Source organism: Bombina bombina, chromosome 9 (assembly GCF_027579735.1).
Source record: "Bombina bombina isolate aBomBom1 chromosome 9, aBomBom1.pri, whole genome shotgun sequence".
NCBI lineage: Eukaryota > Metazoa > Chordata > Amphibia > Anura > Bombinatoridae > Bombina > Bombina bombina.
The window spans coordinates 286,279,345-286,302,374 of NC_069507.1; the positions used below are offsets into that span (position 1 = coordinate 286,279,345).

Sequence of the window (23,030 nt, forward strand, 5' to 3'; positions counted from 1 at the left end):
CCTAGAAGAGAGGTTGCTTAGCTGTGTAGTCGTGTGTATATTAGTTTCTGATAAAACCTAGAAGAGAGTTAGCTTAGCTGTGTAGTCGTGTGTATATTAGTTTCTGATAAAACCTAGAAGAGAGTTAGCTTAGCTGTGTAGTCGTGAGTATATTAGTTTCTGATAAAACCTAGCGGTATATGTTTCTATGAGCGTGGCTAATGGGTTTGTTAAAGGGGTACTAAACCAACATTTTTTCTTTCATTATTCAGATAAGGCAGCAACTCCCAAGGGCGCCAAGCCGGATTTATCGCACGGCTATTGGCTAAGAGGTGAAAACGTCACCTCTTAGTAAAACAGCGATCTGCCGTGGGCTGCCTTAGCAGCTTAGTGTGACGAACGCTTGAAACAAATAAAGGAGCTTTCTGCATGAAGTATTTTATACTTCATGACTGAAAGTCCCATTTATTTGTTTCAAGCGTTTCACAAGCACTAGGGCTGACTTTCACTTTAAACAACTTTCTAATTTACTCCTATTATCAATTTTTCTTTTGCTATCTTTATTTGAAAAGCAGGAATGTAAAGCTTAGTAGCCAGCCCATTTTTGGTTCAGAACCTGGGTTATGCTTGCATACTGGTGGTTAAATGTAGCCACTAATCAGCAAGCACTATCCAGGGTGCTGAACCTAAAATGGGCCGGCTCCTAAGCTTTAAATTCCTGCTTTTCAAATAAAGATAGCAAGAGAATGAAGAAAAATTGATAATACGAGTAAATAAGAAAGTTGCTTAAAATTGCTGCTCTATCTGAATCATTAAAGAAAAAAAATTGTTTTGAATCCCTTTAATAGCGCACTATCACTATAATCATTAGCATAACATTTCTTCTCTCATGAGTCATGACACCACTGGTAACATGACATCACTGATGACATGACACAACAGATAACATGACATCACTGATGACATGACACAACAGATAACATGACATCACTGATGACATGACACAACAGATAACATGACATCACTGATGACATGACACAACAGATAACATGACATCACTGATGACATGACACAACAGATAACATGACATCACTGACCAAATGGCACCGCTGGTCACATGCACCGGTGATTACATGGCACAACAGATAACATGACATCACTGACCAAATGGCACCGCTGGTCACATGCACCGGTGATTACATGGCACAACAGATAACATGACATCACTGACCAAATGGCACCGCTGGTCACATGCACCGGTGATTACATGGCACAACAGATAACATGACATCACTGACCAAATGGCACCGCTGGTCACATGCACCGGTGATTACATGGCACAACAGATAACATGACATCACTGATCACATGGTACCACTGGTCGCATGACATCACTGATGACATGACACAACAGATAACATGACATCACTGACCAAATGGCACCGCTGGTCACATGCACCGGTGATTACATGGCACAACAGATAACATGACATCACTGATCACATGGTACCACTGGTCACATGACACAAAAGGCCAGAACTATCATACCTCTGTTATCTTGAGCTGATGACTGTGTAATTGGTAAGGAAAACTCCTGTATAAAGTAGGTTACATGGAACGCACCATTAGGTACTTACCTCATCCAGCTCCGTCACCCTCTGCTGCAGCTGGACCCGGGTTGTATATTCTTCTTCCCACCTGCAAGAAACAAGTTTTATGCTTTCTGTGTATTTATATAATGATATAGGTGACAAAACACAGCATTATACAAATATGTATACTTATACTATATATAAGGGCCCTACAAAACCTCCTATACTATGTAAAGGATGTAGGGTGCCATTATATACACTGGACATAATTAAGACATACATTGAATTGGTGATTTGTTAGTACCACCTTAAACCACTAGTGTATAACAGAATGTCTCCACTTTAAACCACTAGTATGTAACAGGATAATACCACCTTAAACCACTATTAACATATATATTGGTTTTTAGTCCTAAGAAGGCAAATACATTTTGATATCTTGTATTATACTTAAACCTGTGTCTGCCATTTTTAACCTTTGCTGTATAGCACTAGCTTAGCTGTGTAGTCGTGTGTATATTAGTTTCTGATAAAACCTAGAAGAGAGGTATATGTTTCTATAAGCGTGGCTAATGGGTTTGTTAAAGGGATACTAAACCCAAATTTTTTCTTTCATTATTCAGATAAGGCAGCAACTCCCAAGGGCGCCAAGCCGGATTTATCGCACGGCTATTGGCTAAGAGGTGAAAACGTCACCTCTTAGTAAAACAGCGATTTGCCGTGGGCTGCCTTAGCAGCTTAGTGTGACGAACGCTTGAAACAAATAAAGGAGCTTTCAATAGTCAATCCTAGCATTTGACAAACACTAGGGTTGACTTTCACTTTAAGCAACTTTCTAATTTACTCCTATTATCAATTAACAGAATGCAATCATGATAAACCTCGTGTATAACAGGATATTACCAAACCAATAGTGTATAACAGGATATTACCACCTTATTTTACTAGTATACAACATATTACCACCTTAAACTACGTTTATATAACAGGATATTACCAACTTAAACCACTAGTGCATAACAGGATGTTACCACCTTAAACCACTAGTGTATAACAGGATGATACCACCTTAAACCACTAGTGCATAACAGGATATTACCACCTTAAATCACTAGTGCATAACAGGATATTACCACCTTAAACCACTAGTGCATAACAGGATATTACCACCTTAAATCACTAGTGCATAACAGGATATTACCACCTTAAACCACTAGTGCATAACAGGATATTACCACCTTAAATCACTAGTGCATAACAGGATGTTACCACCTTAAACCACTAGTGCATAACAGGATGTTACCACCTTAAACCACTAGTGCATAACTGAAACCACTAGTGCATAACAGGATGTTACCACCTTAAACCACTAGTGCATAACAGGATATTCCCAACTGAAAACACTAGTATATAACAGGATATTACCACCTTAAACCACTAGTGCATAAGAGGATATTACCACATTAAACCACTAGTGCATAACAGGATATTACCACATTAAACCACTATTAACATATATATTGGTTTTTAGTCCTAAGAAGGCAAATACATTTTGATATCTTGTATCATACTTAAACCTGTGTCTGCCATTTTTAACCTTTGCTGTATAGCGCTAGCTTAGCTGTGTAGTCGTGTGTATATTAGTTTCTGATAAAACCTAGAAGAGAGGTATATGTTTCTATAAGCGTGGCTAATGGGTTTGTTAAAGGGATACTAAACCCAAATTTTTTCTTTCATTATTCAGATAAGGCAGCAACTCCCAAGGGCGCCAAGCCGGATTTATCGCACGGCTATTGGCTAAGAGGTGAAAACGTCACCTCTTAGTAAAACAGCGATTTGCCGTGGGCTGCCTTAGCAGCTTAGTGTGACGAACGCTTGAAACAAATAAAGGAGCTTTCAATAGTCAATCCTAGCATTTGACAAACGCTAGGGTTGACTTTCACTTTAAGCAACTTTCTAATTTACTCCTATTATCAATTAACAGAATGCAATCATGATAAACCTCGTGTATAACAGGATATTACCAAACCAATAGTGTATAACAGGATATTACCACCTTATTTTACTAGTATACAACATATTACCACCTTAAACTACGTTTATATAACAGGATATTACCAACTTAAACCACTAGTGCATAACAGGATGTTACCACCTTAAACCACTAGTGTATAACAGGATGATACCACCTTAAACCACTAGTGCATAACAGGATATTACCACCTTAAATCACTAGTGCATAACAGGATATTACCACCTTAAATCACTAGTGCATAACAGGATATTACCACCTTAAACCACTAGTGCATAACAGGATATTACCACCTTAAATCACTAGTGCATAACAGGATATTACCACCTTAAACCACTAGTGCATAACAGGATATTACCACCTTAAATCACTAGTGCATAACAGGATGTTACCACCTTAAACCACTAGTGCATAACAGGATGTTACCACCTTAAACCACTAGTGCATAACTGAAACCACTAGTGCATAACAGGATGTTACCACCTTAAACCACTAGTGCATAACAGGATATTCCCAACTGAAAACACTAGTATATAACAGGATATTACCACCTTAAACCACTAGTGCATAAGAGGATATTACCACATTAAACCACTAGTGCATAACAGGATATTACCACATTAAACCACTATTAACATATATATTGGTTTTTAGTCCTAAGAAGGCAAATACATTTTGATATCTTGTATTATACTTAAACCTGTGTCTGCCATTTTTAACCTTTGCTGTATAGCGCTAGCTTAGCTGTGTAGTCGTGTGTATATTAGTTTCTGATAAAACCTGGAAGAGAGGTATATGTTTCTATAAGCGTGGCTAATGGGTTTGTTAAAGGGATACTAAACCCAAATTTTTTCTTTCATTATTCAGATAAGGCAGCAACTCCCAAGGGCGCCAAGCCGGATTTATCGCACGGCTATTGGCTAAGAGGTGAAAACGTCACCTCTTAGTAAAACAGCGATTTGCCGTGGGCTGCCTTAGCAGCTTAGTGTGACGAACGCTTGAAACAAATAAAGGAGCTTTCAATAGTCAATCCTAGCATTTGACAAACGCTAGGGTTGACTTTCACTTTAAGCAACTTTCTAATTTACTCCTATTATCAATTAACAGAATGCAATCATGATAAACCTCGTGTATAACAGGATATTACCAAACCAATAGTGTATAACAGGATATTACCACCTTATTTTACTAGTATACAACATATTATCACCTTAAACTACGTTTATATAACAGGATATTACCAACTTAAACCACTAGTGCATAACAGGATGTTACCACCTTAAACCACTAGTGTATAACAGGATGATACCACCTTAAACCACTAGTGCATAACAGGATATTACCACCTTAAATCACTAGTGCATAACAGGATATTACCACCTTAAAACACTAGTGCATAACAGGATATTACCACCTTAAATCACTAGTGCATAACAGGATATTACCACCTTAAACCACTAGTGCATAACAGGATATTACCACCTTAAATCACTAGTGCATAACAGGATGTTACCACCTTAAACCACTAGTGCATAACAGGATGTTACCACCTTAAACCACTAGTGCATAACTGAAACCACTAGTGCATAACAGGATGTTACCACCTTAAACCACTAGTGCATAACAGGATATTCCCAACTGAAACCACTAGCATATAACAGGATATTACCACCTTAAACCACTAGTGCATAACAGGATATTACCACATTAAACCACTAGTGCATAACAGGATATTACCACATTAAACCACTAGTGCATAACAGGATGTTACCACCTTAAACCACTAGTGCATAACAGGATATTACCAACTGAAACCACTAGTGTATAACAGGAAATTACCACCTTAAACCACTAGTGCATAACAGGATGTTACCACCTTAAACCACTAGTGCATACTAGGATGTTACCACCTTAAACCACTAGTGCATACTAGGATGTTACGACCTTAAACCACTAGTGCATACTAGGATGTTACCACCTTAAACCACTAGTGCATAACAGGATGTTACCACCTTAAACCACTAGTGCATAACTGAAACCACTAGTGCATAACAGGATGTTACCACCTTAAACCACTAGTGCATAACTGAAACCACTAGTGCATAACAGGATGTTACCACCTTAAACCACTAGTGCATAACTGAAACCACTAGTGCATAACAGGATGTTACCACCTTAAACCACTAGTGCATAACTGAAACCACTAGTGCATAACAGGATGTTACCACCTTAAACCACTAGTGCATAACAGGATATTCCCAACTGAAAACACTAGCATATAACAGGATATTACCACCTTAAACCACTAGTGCATAAGAGGATATTACCACATTAAACCACTAGTGCATAACAGGATATTACCACCTTAAACCACTAGTGCATAACAGGATGTTACCACCTTAAACCACTAGTGCATAACAGGATATTACCACCTTAAACCACTAGTGTATAACAGGATGATACCACCTTAAACCACTAGTGTATAACAGGATGTTACCACCTTAAATCACTAGTGAATAACAGGATGTTACCACCTTAAACCACTAGTGTATAACAGGATATTACCACCTTAAACCACTAGTGCATAACAGGATATTACCACATTAAACCACTAGTGCATAACAGGATATTACCACATTAAACCACTAGTGCATAACAGGATATTACCACATTAAACCACTAGTGCATAACAGGATGTTACCACCTTAAACCACTAGTGCATAACAGGATATTACCAACTGAAACCACTAGTGTATAACAGGAAATTACCACCTTAAACCACTAGTGCATAACAGGATGTTACCACCTTAAACCACTAGTGCATACTAGGATGTTACCACCTTAAACCACTAGTGCATAACAGGATATTATCACCTTAAACCACTTGTGCATAACCACTAGTGCATAATTGAAACCACTAGTGCATAACAGGATATTACCACCTTAAACCACTAGTGCATAACAGGATATTACCACCTTAAACCACTAGTGTATAACAGGATGATACCACCTTAAACCACTAGTGTATAACAGGATGTTACCACCTTAAATCACTAGTGAATAACAGGATGTTACCACCTTAAACCACTAGTGTATAACAGGATGTTACCACCTTATACCACTAGTGTATAACAGGATGTTACCACCTTAAACCACTAGTGTATAACAGGATGTTACCAACTTAAACCACTAGTGTATAACAGGATGTTACCACCTTAAACCACTAGTGCATAACAGGATGTTACCACATTAAACCACTAGTGCATAACAGGATATTACCACCTTAAACCACTAGTGCATAACAGGATATTACCACCTTAAACCACTAGTGCATACCAGGATGTTACCACCTTAAACCACTAGTGCATAACAGGATATTACCACCTTAAACCACTAGTGTATAAAAGGATATTACCACCTTAAACTACTAGTGCATAACAGGATATTACCACCTTAAACCACTAGTGCATAACAGGATATTACCACCTTAAATCACTAGTGCATAACAGGATGTTACCACCTTAAACCACTAGTGCATAACTGAAACCACTAGTGCATAACAGGATGTTACCACCTTAAACCACTAGTGCATAACAGGATATTACCACCTTAAACCACTAGTGCATAACAGGATGTTACCACCTTAAACCACTAGTGCATAAAAGGATATTACCACCTTAAACCACTAGTGCATAACAGGATATTACCACCTTAAACCACTAGTGCATAACAGGATATTACCACCTTAAACAACTAGTGTATAACAGGATGTTACCACCTTAAACCACTAGTGCATAACAGGATGTTACCACCTTAAACCACTAGTGCATAACTGAAACCACTAGTGCATAACAGGATGTTACCACCTTAAACCACTAGTGTATAACAGGATGTTACCACCTTAAATCACTAGTGCATAACTGAAACCACTAGTGCATAACAGGATATTACCACCTTAAACCACTAGTGCATAACAGGATGTTACCACCTTAAACCACTAGTGCATAACAGGATATTACCAACTTAAACCACTAGTTTATAACAGGATGTTACCACCTTAAACCACTAGTGCATAACAGGATGTTACCACCTTAAACCCCTAGTGCATAACAGGATATTACCACCTTAAAACACTAGTGCATAACAGGATATTACCACCTTAAATCACTAGTGTATAACAGGATGTTACCACCTTAAACCACTAGTGCATAACTGAATCCACTAGTGCATAACAGGATGTTACCACCTTAAACCACTAGTGTATAACAGGATGTTACCACCTTAAATCACTAGTGCATAACTGAAACCACTAGTGCATAACAGGATATTACCACCTTAAACCACTAGTGCATAACAGGATGTTACCACCTTAAACCTCTAGTGCATAACAGGATAATACCACCTTAAACTACTAGTGCATAACAGGATATTACCACCTTAAACCACTAGTGCATAACAGGATATTACCACCTTAAACCACAAGTGTATAACAGGATATTACCACCTTAAACCACTAGTGTATAACAGGATATTACCACCTTAAACCACTAGTGCATAACAGGATATTACCAACTTAAACCACTAGTGTATAACAGGATATTACCACCTTAAACCAGTAGTGTATAACAGGATGTTACCACTTTAAACCACTAGTGTATAACAGGATGTTACCACCTTAAATCACTAGTGCATAACTGAAACCACTAGTGCATAACAGGATGTTACCACCTTAAACCACTAGTGTATAACAGGATGTTACCACCTTAAATCACTAGTGCATAACTGAAACCACTAGTGCATAACAGGATGTTACCACCTTAAACCACTAGTGCATAACAGGATGTTACGACCTTAAACCACTAGTGCATAACAGGATATTACCAACTTAAACCACTAGTGCATAACAGGATATTAACACCTTAAACCACTAGTATATAACAGGATGTTACCACCTTAAACCACTAGTGCATAACAGGATGTTACCACCTTAAACCACTAGTGCATAACAGGATATTACCACCTTAAACCACAAGTGTATAACAGGATATTACCACCTTAAACCACTAGTGCATAACAGGATATTACCACCTTAAATCACTAGTGCATAATAGGATATTACCACCTTAAACCACTAGTGCATAATAGGATATTACCACCTTAAACCACTAGTGCATAACAGGATATTACCACCTTAAACCACTAGTGCATAACAGGATGTTACCACCTTAAACCACTAGTGCATAACTGAAACCACTAGTGCATAACAGGACGTTACCACCTTAAACCACTAGTGTATAACAGGATGTTACCACCTTAAACCACTAGTGTATAACAGGATGTTACCACCTTAAATCACTAGTGCATAATAGGATATTACCACCTTAAACCACTAGTGCATAACTGAAACCACTAGTGCATAACTGAAACCACTAGTGCATAACAGGATGCTACCACCTTAAATCACTAGTGCATAATAGGATATTACCACCTTAAACCACTAGTGCATAACAGGATATTACCACCTTAAACCACGAGTGTATAATAGGATATTACCACCTTAAACCACTAGTGCATAACAGGATATTACCACCTTAAATCACTAGTGCATAATAGGATATTACCACCTTAAACCACTAGTGCATAACTGAAACCACTAGTGCATAACAGGATATTACCACCTTAAACCACTAGTGCATAACAGGATGTTACCACCTTAAACCACTAGTGTATAACAGGATATTACCACCTTAAACCACTAGTGCATAACAGGATGTTACCACCTTAAACCACTAGTGTATAACAGGATATTACCACCTTAAACCACTAGTGCATAACTGGATATTACCACCTTAAACCACTAGTGCATAACAGGATGTTACCACCTTAAACCACTAGTGCATTACAGGATTTTACCTCCTTAAACAACTAGTGCATTCCCCCCCCCGTCTCTCCCTCCCTCCCTGCTGCCCTGGGATTTACCTCCTCCATCCCTCCCGTTAGGGCCATTAAAGATGATTAGGAATTTTATAATATATTGCCAAGTAATAAATTACTAACTATTACCTCGTGGAATGTTGCTGGCATTTCATCACCGATTAAAAGAAAAGCAATCCTTAAAAATCTTAAAAAGTTAGATTCAGATATCGCATTATTTCAAGAGATAAGATTAAAAGAAATAGAAATAGCCAAACTGAAAACTAACTGGGTGGGAAAGGTGTATGCTACGTCATGTTTAAACAGGAAGAGAGGGGTAGCCACACTAATTAACAAGAAATTGGATTATAAAATAATAAAATGTGTGCTGGACCCAGAATCCCGCTTTATAATTCTTCAAATGCAAATAAAAAAATCTTTTTTTAATTATATGTAATGTTTATGGTCCAAACGAATTAAAGGGACAGTCTACACCAGAATTGTTATTGTTTTAAAAGATAGATAATCCCTTTTTTACCCATTCCCTAGTTTCGCATAACCAACAGTTATATTTATATATTTTTTATCTCTGTGATTATCTTGTATCTAAGCCTCTGCAGACTGCCCCTTTATTTCAGTTCTTTTGACAGACTTACAGTTTAGCCAATCAGTGATGGCTCCTAGGTGACTTCACGTGCACGAGCACAGTGTTATCTATATGAAAAACATGAACTAACACCCTCTAGTGGTGGAAAACCTGTTAAAATGCATTCTTAAGAGGCGGCCTTCAAGGTCTAAGAAATTAGCATATGAACCTCCTAGGTTAAGCTTTCAACTAAGAATACCAAGAGAATAAAGAAAAATTGGTGATAAAAGTAAATTGGAAAATTGTTTAAAATTACATGCTCTATCTGAATCATGAAAGTTTATTTTGGACTAGACTGTCCCTTTAAACTTAAAATTTTGGCACAATCTTCAAGCCAAACTAATTGATTATACAAACGCTAAGTTAATAGTAGCTGGTGACTTTAATTTAACTCCAAAATTTCCTATAGACAGAAACAGTCCCAATTTGAGAAGATATGATTATGGACTGAAAAAAGAAGCAAAAATCTTTATTTATTTTTTGAAAGACACTGAAACTTCAAGATATTTGGCGTCGGCAAAATGCTGATGAGAAAGCCTATACTTGTATGTCTAAAAGTTTCTCGTCCTCATCTAGAATTGATTTATTTATGATAGCTGAGTCTTTTTTGAAAGAAGATACCGTAGCTGAAATCAAAGATTTTACAATATCAGATCATGCCCAAATTGTATCAAAAATCCCTCTTGTAGGGACAATGACTGGAAATAAAATAAATAACTATTTTTCCCAGCTATATGAAAGACAATCCATCATTTATAGAAGTGCTAAAAAAAAGCTGGAATGAATTTCTATTAAATAATAAAGAGTATAATCAGAAAAAAGAGATTCTTTGGGAGACAGCTAATAAGAGGGGAAATTATAAGTTATATGACTAAATTTAAAAAGAAGGTAAATGCGAGGGAGATACAACTTACGAATCAGCTATCTAATAAATTCAATAAATACTTAATTGACTCCTCTAAAGCTAATTGGTTAGAATATATTAGTTCAAAACAAGAAAGACGCGTTTCTGATTCAAAAAGTGTATAGAGAGGATTTAAAGAGCAGAGCGAGAATTATGAAATTTGGCAACAAGACAGGGAGCTAGCGGGCTAAAATTGCCAAGCTAACCAAAAAAACAAATATGATAGGTGCTATTAAAAAAGAAGGGAAGATGGTGACAAACACTAAAGATATATGCCAAATCTTTTTCGAGGCCTTTCAAAAGTTTTACAACGCCGATGAGACGCATCAAGATAATAAAGGAGAATTCTGGGAGAATATAATTGTACCAAAATTAGATAATGAAAGTCTAGAGAAATTGAATGCCCCGATATCAAAGAAGGAGATAGAAACAGAAATTAAGAAAGCCACTTATAATAAAGCCCCTGGGCCAGACCAGTTACCCTCAGAATTTTATACATTTTTATCAATGTAAATATTTGCATAGAAAATTAGTACATCTAGGCAAGTATCCCCCGCTTGCTTTTCCCGAGAAATTCTTAATATACAATGTTACCAATGCACAAGAGAATTGTGGGTAAGATATGCAAATTCTCATTTTTTTTGCTTCAAAATACTGTTTTGACACAGCGATCCTTTTAACAGGATTATTACAGCAAACCAGAAATCACTCACTAGACAAGCCTGTTTCGTTCTTTTTGGAACTCATCAGTAGGAGATAGATTTCTGGTTGCTGCATTGGTAAAGCTATTTTCATGGTTAAAACAAAATTCATTAAAATTATGGGGGGAGATAAAAAACTGAAATTAAAATCCTCCATGTCTCAAAATTAAATCAATGTAAATATTTGCATAGAAAATTAGCACATCTAGGCAAGTATCTTTTTGCATATTTAATTTGCATATCTTACCCACAATTCTATTGTGCATTGGTAACATTGTATATTAAGAATTTCTGGGGAAAAGCAAGCGAGGATACTTGCCTAGATGTGCTAATTTTCTATGCAAATATTTACATTGATTTAATTTTGAGTCATGGAGGATTTTAATTTCAGTTTTTTATCTCCCCCCATAATTTTAATGAATTTTGGTTTAACCATGAAATTAGCTTTACCAATGCAGCAACCAGAAATCTATCTCCTACTGATGAGTTCCAAAAAGAACGAAACAGGCTTGTCTAGTGAGTGATTTCTGGTTTGCTGTAATAATCCTGTTAAAAGGATCGCTGTGTCAAAACAGTATTTTGAAGCAAAAAAAATGCGAATTTGCATATCTAATTTGCATATATCTTACCCACAATTCTCTTGTGCATTGGTAACATAATATATTAAGAATTTCTGGGGAAAAGCAAGCGGGGATACTTGCCTAGATGTGCTAATTTTCTATGCAAATATTTAATTGAATTAATTTTGAGACATGGAGGATTTTAATTTCCGTTTTTTATCTCCCCCCATAATTTTAATGAATACAATTTTATTAAAGGAGGGTTCTCCCTTGCTAACAGAATTGTTTAATCTCTATTATTCCGGTAATAGTCCAATGTCAAAAAATTTTACAAAAGTAATTACCTCACTGATTCTTAAAAAAGGGAAAAATACGGATTTGATAGACGCTTATAGGCCAATTTCGCTATTAAATACTGACTATAAGATATTGGCCGCAATAGTGGCTAATAGACAAAGATATTATGGGTAATCGTATATCAACAAATCAAACAGGTTTTATGAAGAATAGATCCTCCACTTTAAACATTAGGAAAACATGTTCAATATTGGACTATTGCTGGAATAATGGAAAACAGGAGAATAAAGGCAAGTTAGATGACATGGCTCTGATAACAATTGATGCTGAAAAAGCCTTTGATGCAGTCCAATGGGACCATCTATTTTCCACCCTGAGTAATTTTGGTTTTGCAGGAAATTTTATTAAGTATATCAAATCTATTTATGATAACCCTCTATCCATTATTTCAGTAAGTGGGATGTTTACACCAGATGATAGACTGGGAAGAGGTACAAGACAGGGATGTCCCCTGTCCCCACTTTTATTTAACCTAGTAATAAAGCCCCTAGCAATAAAATTAAATCAAGCTATACAGGGAATTGTATGTAATTCAGTAGAGACAAAAATTATACTTTATGCTGATGATGTTATTGTCTTCCTATGAGACACAAAAAATATATATATTTTTATGGATCTTCTTAATAAATATGGATCTTTTACAGGATATAAAGTCAATATGATCAAATCAGAACTGATGTAGATCAGAAAAACAAAAAGCTCTGCCCAAGATATTTTATTTAAAGAAGTCGATAAAATATTATACTTGTGAATTTGGCTAAATAGGAACCCAGCAAAATGGTATGAGGAAAACTATAATTCTTTTTTCCTCAAAATAAATATTTCATTAGAATTTTGAAAGAAACTCCCCTTGTCCTTATCTGGGAAAAATAACCTGGTGAAAATGATTTGGTTCCCAAAAATCTTATACAAACTACAAAACCTACCTTTATTAATTAAAAAGAAAGATATCAAACTTTTTAATAAAGGTTTAACTAATTTCTTCTGGGGGAAAAGAAAGTCAGATATTCTATAAGCAAATTATGCCATCATAAAAATGTTGGGGGTTTATCTCTCCCGTCTTTGCAAGATAATAATATTGTCTGTCTAGTTAAAATAGCAGCAGAGTGGCTTTTGGGAGAAGATAATTTTACTTCTAAAGGACTGGAGCTGGCGATGGTGAGTCCATTCTCCTAAAAAGCATTATTACATACAGACATAAAAAAGATACCAAAGGAGTGTAAGAATTTAAAAGTAATATTTACTATAATAAGAGCTTGGCAGATTTTTTGTAAAAGAGTTGGCCTAGATTTCAGGAAATCTAATTATCTTGAAATTATTGGACACCCACTCTTTCTGGATGCATTTATCACTGCATCCAGACCAGATATCAGTGATAAATGCATTAAATGTCAAAAAAGCTCGGCTGAAATACTACATTATATATGGGAATGCCCTAAGATAAATCAATTTTGGAATAAGGTTAATTACTGGTTAGTCAAGATTATCCAAGAGAATTATACTCTCCAGCTTGAGTCAGTGATTTTTCTCCTACCAAAACAAAATAGATATAGAAATAGAGATTTTATAAATTTTTCAATTTTAATAGGAACGAACCCAAATTTGAAAAAATGGATCTCAAGAAAAAGTCCTACTATTGCAGAATATGTGGAAAAAATGTATAGTATGTTAATTCTGGAACAATGTGCGATAGAACCTGGAAAAGAAAAAAAAGTGCTTTTTTAAGAAGTGGGGAGATATGATTAAATCATATTCAATAGATATCCAGAAATCAATCATCCGGCCCTTCTATCATTCATTATATGTACAAGAAGAAATGTTAAGAGGTGATCTTCCTCAATTTTGAGTCAATTTGGAACTGGCCTGGGGAGGGGGGGAGAAGAAAGGGGTGGTGGCTGGGGGGGATTTGGGGAGACAGAGTCATTTTTCGTTTTTTTTTCTTCGTAACCTCCAATTCAAGGAGGGCTATGTAATTCTGCTTATCTTGGTTATGGAGGGCATAGTTCCTATTTATTTGCTCTAATGAGTATTTCTGTCGAGTCTTGTTCGTACTGTAAAAAAAAGGAAAAAGGAAAGGAAAAAAGGAGAAAGTCAAGGGGAAAGGAGAGAAGAAGGGGGAAGAGAGAGCAAAAAGTAAAGAAGAGCTCAACAATGTGCTATGAAGTGATATATAGTTGCTTTTGAATGGTATTTTGTTTTTTCTTTTTTTTGCTTTGTCCATATGTTTATTTTTTTAGGTACGGCCTTTGTAGGGCAATCAAATGTATTGTAATCACATTGTTGAAATGATAAAAACAAAAACAAAAACATAATTTATGTAAGAACTTACCTGATAAATTCATTTCTTTCATATTGGCAAGAGTCCATGAGCTAGTGACATATGGGATATACAATCCTACCAGGAGGGGCAAAGTTTCCCAAACCTCAAAATGCCTATAAATACACCCCTCACCACACCCACAATTCAGTTTAACGAATAGCCAAGCAGTGGGGTGATAAAGAAAGGAGAAGAAAGCATCAACAAAGGAAATTTGGAAATAATTGTGCTTTATACAAAAAATCATAACCACCATAAAAAGAGTGGGCCTCATGGACTCTTGCCAATATGAAAGAAATGAATTTATCAGGTAAGTTCTTACATAAATTATGATTTCTTTTATGTAATTGGCAAGAGCCCATGAGCTAGTGACATATGGGATATCAATACCCAAGATGTGGATCTTCCACTCAAGAGTCACTAGAGAGGGAGGGAATAAAAATAAAAACAGCCATATTCCGCTGAAAAAATTAATCCACAACCCAAAAAAAATAAGTTTATTTTCATTTTTGAAAGAAAAAAACTTAAATCAAAAGCAGAAGAATCAAACTGAAACAGCTGCCTGAAGAACTTTTCTACAAAAAACTGCTTCCGAAGAAGCAAATACATCAAAACAGTAGAATTTAGTAAATGTATGCAAAGAGGACCAAGTTGCCGCTTTGCAAATCTGATCAACTGAAGCTTCATTCTTAAAAGCCCACGAAGTGGAGACTGATCTAGTAGAAAGGAAATGTAAGGCAAATTGCCTGGAATGCACATAAGGGTTAAGGCCAAGACGGAGGAGGGGAGTGTTGTGTTGTGTGTATGAAACAATGTTGCAGAAAGAGAGGAGGGGTTCCAGCTTACCTTTTTAAGCCCAGTACAGGAAGCACATGTCCTCTTTCTGCTGTTTTTCTCAAAGTTTTCACATGAGACGTTCAAGGAGATCTAAAGCACCTCCAAGGCGAATCATGGAGGCTGGGGAGGAACCTGCAGAGAGAGAAGTGGTTGAAGACAGCGATGAAGCAGCTGAGTGGATCCCTCCATCGCCAGAAACGGTGGGTCGAACCCCTTTGCTTCCCTCCCTTTCCCCTTCACTTGATCAATCCTCCGGGGAGGTTGGGGGTAGTAGTGGGGAGATTTCAGATAGGGCCCTACTGGAGGTGCTGGCATTAGTGAGCAATATGGGGGGTAGTGCTGGGCATCCAGATGGCGCGTCTGAGCCCGTCGGCCATGCGGCCGGGAGTGAGCCCTCTTTACGGGGGGTTAGTTCTGACATAGGCCCCAATTTAGTTACCATGTCGGGCCCTGCCGGGCCCGTTTCTGGCCTTCGCAGGCCCACATGTCCCCCTAAAGTAGCCGGTAAAGCGGGGGTCCCCGCTAGGCCCGCTATGCGGTCTACAGCCGCTAGCTCCTCTGTCCCCTGCTCTCCGGTCCCCCTGGCTGGGCCTCCCTCCCCTCGCGTGGTCGCGGCGGGCCCTTCTCGGCCTTGTGGCGTTCCGGTCCCCGGCCCCTACGGGCCTTGCTCTTTTGCCCCAATAGTTGGTAGTTTTAGTGGGAGCAGTTCGGCCTTACCTCCGACGTCGTCTCCGGTGTCTCAGGACTCCATCGCGGCCGCGGTATCCCTTTTCCAGATGTGGGCATCTTCTTTGTCGGGGTCTCCGGGTGCGTCCCACGTGGTCCTTGGTCCTCCGGCGGTGGTTGCGCAGGCTCCCGCGTCAGCTGTTCCTCCATCGGCGGCGACTTCCGGTTTGCGGTCCTCCGAGGGCGGGACTTCCGGTGACGTCATTTCCGATGACGTCACTGCCGGTCCCGCCATTTGTCAGCGGTCATCGAAGCGGAGCAGGTCGAGTTCCCCGCGCGGCGTTCAAGGTAAGAGAGGAGTGCCGCGGGGGGGAACTTATGCTCCGGGGGGCAATTCTGCTGATGCAATGGGGTCTACAGGGGCAGCACTTGTGGGGGTTGATCTTCACGAGGGGGCTAATGGTGAATCAATGGAGGAATTACCTCAGGGGGGGCATTTCTCTGGCCAAATGAACCCGGGGGTCCCTGTTGGAGGCCCCCGTGGGCAGGTTGCAAAGGGTATTACGGCCCGGCAAAGGGCAAAGGCCCCGTCGGGTAGTAATCCTCGTCAAGGGGCAAAGGCCCCATTGGGCAATTATAAAGGTGGCGCAGCACCTATTGGGCACGCTAGGAGTATGCCTAAGAGCGCTGGCAGTAATAGTGAGGTTTCTGTGGGCAAAGGCGGCGCCCGTGCAGGCGGCGCTTTTGGCGCGCAAATTGGTGGGAGTGTAGGGGCTAGGCCTCAGGCTCCGGGCGCATCTCCGGCAGCAGCGAGGAAGGTAGTAACTAGGTCTTCTACCAAACATGGTTCACCAGAACAGTTTCAGAGTTTAGATTTAGCGGTTGCATCCACTAGACGTAAGAAAGCCACCCCTATCACTCAGAAGTCAGTACATTTTAGTGAAGAGATAGAGGACTTTACAGAAGATGAGCAGGGTGTGTATGATGATGTTGCAAGTGGCGAAGGCACCCATGATGTCCATGATGTGTGTGAGGGGATGCATGAACGGTCTGGGCACAGGGGGAGGGGTAGAGCAGACCTTCCCCTTCGTGGTACTCCTCTCTGGCAATCTCTTTTGCAGGAAAGCGACATGGCTACGTCAGGAGATTCAGGCAGCGGGTTGGAGAGAGGTGCTGAGAGCGGCCAGGACTCCATGGTGTCAGAGGATGAGCGTCCTTCTACTTCGGGAGTCGTGGCGATTTCAAACAGGACCGGTGTGAGAGATGGTGAGTCCTCAGTTTCAGTGGGGTTGCGGGGTTTTACCTCATCCTCGGATGATTCTGGGTCAGAAAATGACAAGGAACTGGGGTTGCATGGGAAGGGCAATAAAAGAATGTATAAGATGCTTAGATGGTTAACTGATGAGAGGAGATCAGAAAAAGGGGGTTTGCGTGACCGTTATGACGATATTGCCTCTGGCAGGTCCGACAGGGCTGCCCCACCCAGACTTCGCATAAGTGGGGTGGGTAGGCCCGTTAATCGGAAGGTGGCACTCCAAGGGGATACTAGATCCTGGTCTTCTTATGATCTGCACGAGCATTTGAAGACTAAGACAGTACGGAGAATTCAAGAGGGTAAATTTGTTAACATCTTCGAGCTCTCGGTGGAAGCCCTAAGGCAGAAAGCGAGAGCGGAGGATGGGACAGGCCCCAAGAAGTACCAGCGCCCAGATACATTTCACGAATGGCGCCGGTGTTTCAGGATCTATGCGTCCTGCTATTTGCAAAAATGGCCGGACCAGTGTTTAGCCGTGTTGAAATACATGGAAAACATGGAGATCATTGCTGATAATTATCGCGATGGTGCCTGGCGGGATTATGATGAGGAGTTCCGCAGAAAGATGGTGGGTAATCCACTGTTGGATTTCGGGTGCGTAGAAATGCAACTCTGGGCCCGGCTGGGTCCCGAGAAATCGCTAGGTTCCTCTGGGGCCCCGGCGGGTGCAACGCAGTTTCGACCCGCAAATAGATTTCGCAGACGCCCGGCTGGGGTTTGTTGGAAATTCCAGGACAAGCAATGCACGTTGGGAACCGCGTGTTCCTTTCGGCACGCTTGTCGCATCTGCGGGGGATTTCACCCTGCCGCAGACTGCGTTAAAAAAGGGGAAAGACAGGACAGGACTGGGCCAAGAGGCCCTGCTGTCGCTAAGAGCGGACACCCCGCTGAAGGTGGCCGCAATTAGTAAGTGGCTCACGCTCTACCCCGATAGGGTAGCGGCGGCCTTGTTGGAGTCAGGGCTCCGGGAAGGTTTTTGTTATCCCCGTACAAGGTCCGGTTTCGGGTGCGGCTTCTCGCAGGAACCTGAAATCTGCCTCCCTTTTCCCGGAGGTATTAAAGGAGAAATTGGGTAAGGAAGTTTCACTGGGTAGAATGGCTGGCCCGTTTAGGGAAAGACCTATGCCGGGATTGGTTATCTCGCCTCTAGGGGTCGTGCCCAAAAAAGACCCAGGAAAGTTTAGGATGATACAGCATCTCTCATACCCAAAGGGAAAGTCAGTCAATGACGCCATTCCTCAGGACTTAAGTACGGTATATTACCAGTCATTTGATGATGCCTTGCAAGTAGTACGCAGATCGGGTCATGGGGCTTTACTGGCCAAGCTTGACATCGAGTCTGCTTTCAGACTCTTGCCGATTCACCCCGCATCATTTTACTTAATGGGATGTTTCTTCAACGGACACTATTATGTTGACCGTTGTTTGCCCATGGGGTGTTCCATTTCCTGCGCCTATTTTGAGGCGTTTAGTTCCTTCTTGCATTGGGCCGTGGCGGAAGTGACAGGAGAGGATAGGATTGCTCACTACTTGGACGACTTTCTCCTGGTCGGCAGACGGGGGTCTAGGGAATGTGAGCTGCTCCTTTACGCCATGCGGCTGTTGATGGAGAAATTTGGAGTCCCCTTAGCAGAGGACAAATCGGAGGGCCCTTGCACTTGTCTTACTTTCCTGGGTATCGAAATTGATTCGGTAGCCCAGGAATGTAGGCTTCCGGTTGATAAGGTACAGAAGATGTTGGCAGCAGTCAGGAGCCTCGCAGCGGCGCAGTTTTGCACGCTGATAAGAGCTCCAATCGGTTTTGGGTCTGCTCAACTTTGCAGGGAGAGTCATCCCGATGGGGAGGATTTTCCTGAAGAGAATGGAGCGCTTGTTGCCGGGAGTTACTTCCCCTAAGGCCAAAATAATGGTTAATAGTGACACGAGGGAAGACCTCCGTGTCTGGGATCTGTTCCTCAGGGATTTCAATGGGATCTGTATTTGGAGAACCCCTCAAACTCCGGCGCGAGAACTGCACCTCTTTACTGATGCTGCTGGGGGTTTTGGATACGGCGCCTATCTCAATGGCGAGTGGAGCGCCGAACCTTGGCCGGCAGAGTGGGCGACCAGGGGCCTGACCAGGAACCTGTGCCTTCTAGAGCTTTTCCCCATTCTGGTGGCGTTGGAGATCTGGGGGGACAAGCTCGAGAACCGCTCCGTCATTTTTTTTTGGACGGACAATTTGAGCGTGGTTTTCGCCATTAACGGTCTCTCGTCGTCCTCACCGCCAGTAATTCGATATCTGAGAATTCTGGTTTTGAGATGCCTCAAGCGGAACATTGAGTTTCGGGCTAGGCATGTCCCAGGGGTTAAAAACGTTATTGCTGATGCACTATCTCGCTTTCAATGGGAAAATTTTAAGAAATGTGCTCCTGAGGCTGCCACTCATGGCTTTCCCTGTCCCCCTTTTCTTTGGCAGGTGGCTTTGGATGGCAGTCCCTGATTCCGGTGCTTAAGGCGTCCCTGGCACCTTCCACTTGGAAGTCCTATGTAAGGTACTGGGAAGAATGGGTATTCTTCTGCGATGTCCAAGGATTTCCTTCTTGTGCTGGTGAGCAGGACTGGCTATTGCGCTGGCTCGCGGAGCTTAGGGCTAAGTTAGCTAAGAAAGGGGCGGTATCCGCGCGGTTGGCGGCGGTGTCCTTTTTCTGTAAACTATTCACGCTGACGGACTCTTCCAATACGTTTTGATTCGTCAAATACTGAGGGGTTGGGGAAGGTCGGAAGTGCGGCGTCCAGACGTTAGGGAACCCATAACGGCGGACAGGTTGGTCCTCCTGCTTCGTGTTTTACCGGAGGTATGTTCCTCAGACTACGAGGTGCGGCTTTTTTCAGCGGCGTTCGCCATGGCGTTTCATGGCGCACTCCGAGTGGGGGAATTGGTCCCCCAGTCTAAGTTGGCGAAAGTGGGTGGCGTCCTGGCGGAGCACGTCAGGTTTACGGATAATGGGGTATTACTTTTCATCCCTCGATCGAAAGTCGATCAAGATGGTAGGGGGGCCTGGCTGTCGCTACCCGCGCATGCGGGTTCCGCCTGCTGCCCTAGTGCACTGTTGAGGACCTTCTCGGACAGGCGTCCAGTGGGTGCGGTTAGATTTTTAATTCATCAGGATGGTACCCCCCTGACGAGGTTTCAATTTCGGAAGGTTTTGGGGTGGGCGGCTAAAAAAGTGGGCTTGAATCCCAATACCATAGCTCCTCACTCCTTTAGGGTTGGAGCTGCTACGACGGCGGCGACTTTAGGCTGGTCGGCTGACCGCATAATGGCGCTTGGGAGGTGGAAGTCTAAGAGGTATCAGATTTACGTTAGGCCACTTATATCCCAATGTTAATATTTGCTGGTTGATGATGTTGCACACTTCGCTGCCATTATGTGCCCTAACTCTTGTTTCTATTGCAGGGCCTAGAAGTGGGCCACTTCGTGCCTGGATCGTTGGGCACTCGTTCGTACACTGGGCGGCTATCCGAGCAGCATCGCAACCTGGAGGGCAGCAGCTTGGGTTCTCATTCTCCAGGGTGGTAGTTAGGTGGTTAGGAAGGAGAGGCCTTTGCTGGGCAGATCTGCCTGGGTTACTGCAATCCGCCATGAGGCGGTGGGAGAAACCCCATGTTTTGATCATCCACTTAGGTGGAAATGATCTCGGCTCAATTCCCGGCCGGGACTTGAGCGCAGTGATCCAATCAGATCTGCGCACCTTTAAAGCTTGGTTGCCTGGTGTGAGAATGGGCTGGTCAAACATTATACCGAGGTTGACGTGGAGACACATGGCCAATCATAGGGCAGCGTTCCAAGTTCGCAAGAAGCTCAATAGAGATGTTAGGAAGCTTATGTGCGAGCTAGGTGGTTTTGTTGTGGAACACAAGTTCATTACGGCCGCTGACCGGAGCCTGTACCGAGGCGACGGGGTCCATCTTACGGACCATGGCATGGACCTGTTTATTGAAGATATACGTCAGTCCCTACTCCTATTTGTGTGAGTTGGGTGGCGGCGAGAGTGGCCCTTGATATTCGGGCGATCTCGTGGCGGGTGGACAGTGTCCGGGGGCAGGATGTGATCGAGGTAGAGTGACGGCACTTCCGGCCAGGGATGAAGTCCCCAGACGCGCGTCTGGGGTGTTCCCTGCCCGTGTGATTACGATGCCGAGAATTCCCTGTTTTTATAGTATTGAGCTACGCTCTGCTTCTTCTCCTGCGCCCTGGTACTGCCCATCTTGTTAGCATGGGTTACTACGTTTAGCTAGTACCTGATTGCCGCCCCCCTTGGTCCATGTTTATTCAGACGGTCGTTAGTTCTTGTGTTGCCACAATAAACGTGACCTGCGGGTTTTCTCTAACCATAAAAAAGTTGTTGTGTCGTTATTTTGTGTGTTATTTATTTCTACGTTTAGAAACTAAGTTGAGTTTATGTTAAACCAAGAATGTATATAGTTATAAGTTATTCTTTCCACAGAGGAGGATATGGCATTTAATCCCTTAAGGAAATGTAAGGCAAATTGCCTGGAATGCACATAAGGGTTAAGGCCAAGACGGAGGAGGGGAGTGTTGTGTTGTGTGTATGAAACAATGTTGCAGAAAGAGAGGAGGGGTTCCAGCTTACCTTTTTAAGCCCAGTACAGGAAGCACATGTCCTCTTTCTGCTGTTTTTCTCAAAGTTTTCCCCACCCTTCCCTCCCTTTGTTTATTATTTTGCAATCAGTAGGGGGATCCGTCCTTATGGTGGTCCCCAGGGACTAGGGCTATCCGAAGGCTTGATGAGGGCTAGCCAGCCTATTTCTGTAAGTCCAAGGACGTTAAGTTTCAGCTCCCCAGGTATTTCAATCTGGTTTACGCACCTTTTTGATCCTGGCCCCTTACTGGTACGGAGTGGTGGTTTGCACCCTGGGCTGGCGGGTGGACAGTGTCCGGGGGCAGGATGTGATCGAGGTAGAGTGACGGCACTTCCGGCCAGGGATGAAGTCCCCAGACGCGCGTCTGGGGTGTTCCCTGCCCGTGTGATTACGATGCCGAGAATTCCCTGTTTTTATAGTATTGAGCTACGCTCTGCTTCTTCTCCTGCGCCCTGGTACTGCCCATCTTGTTAGCATGGGTTACTACGTTTAGCTAGTACCTGATTGCCGCCCCCCTTGGTCCATGTTTATTCAGACGGTCGTTAGTTCTTGTGTTGCCACAAT

General features: G+C 41.7%; 1 protein-coding gene across 1 annotated transcript in view; it reads right to left on the minus strand.

The window, feature by feature from the left end:
• Nucleotides 1-1,428: 1,428 nt before the first annotated feature.
• Nucleotides 1,429-23,030, minus strand: part of LOC128640605 (non-homologous end joining factor IFFO1) — a 57,716-nt gene continuing 36,114 nt past the window's right edge. The window contains exons 2-3 of the mRNA XM_053693074.1: nucleotides 1,617-1,677; nucleotides 1,429-1,491 (exon numbers count right to left, since the gene is read on the minus strand). Coding sequence (XP_053549049.1) covers nucleotides 1,429-1,491; nucleotides 1,617-1,677 — 124 coding nt within the window. The remainder of the gene's footprint in view (nucleotides 1,492-1,616; nucleotides 1,678-23,030) is intronic.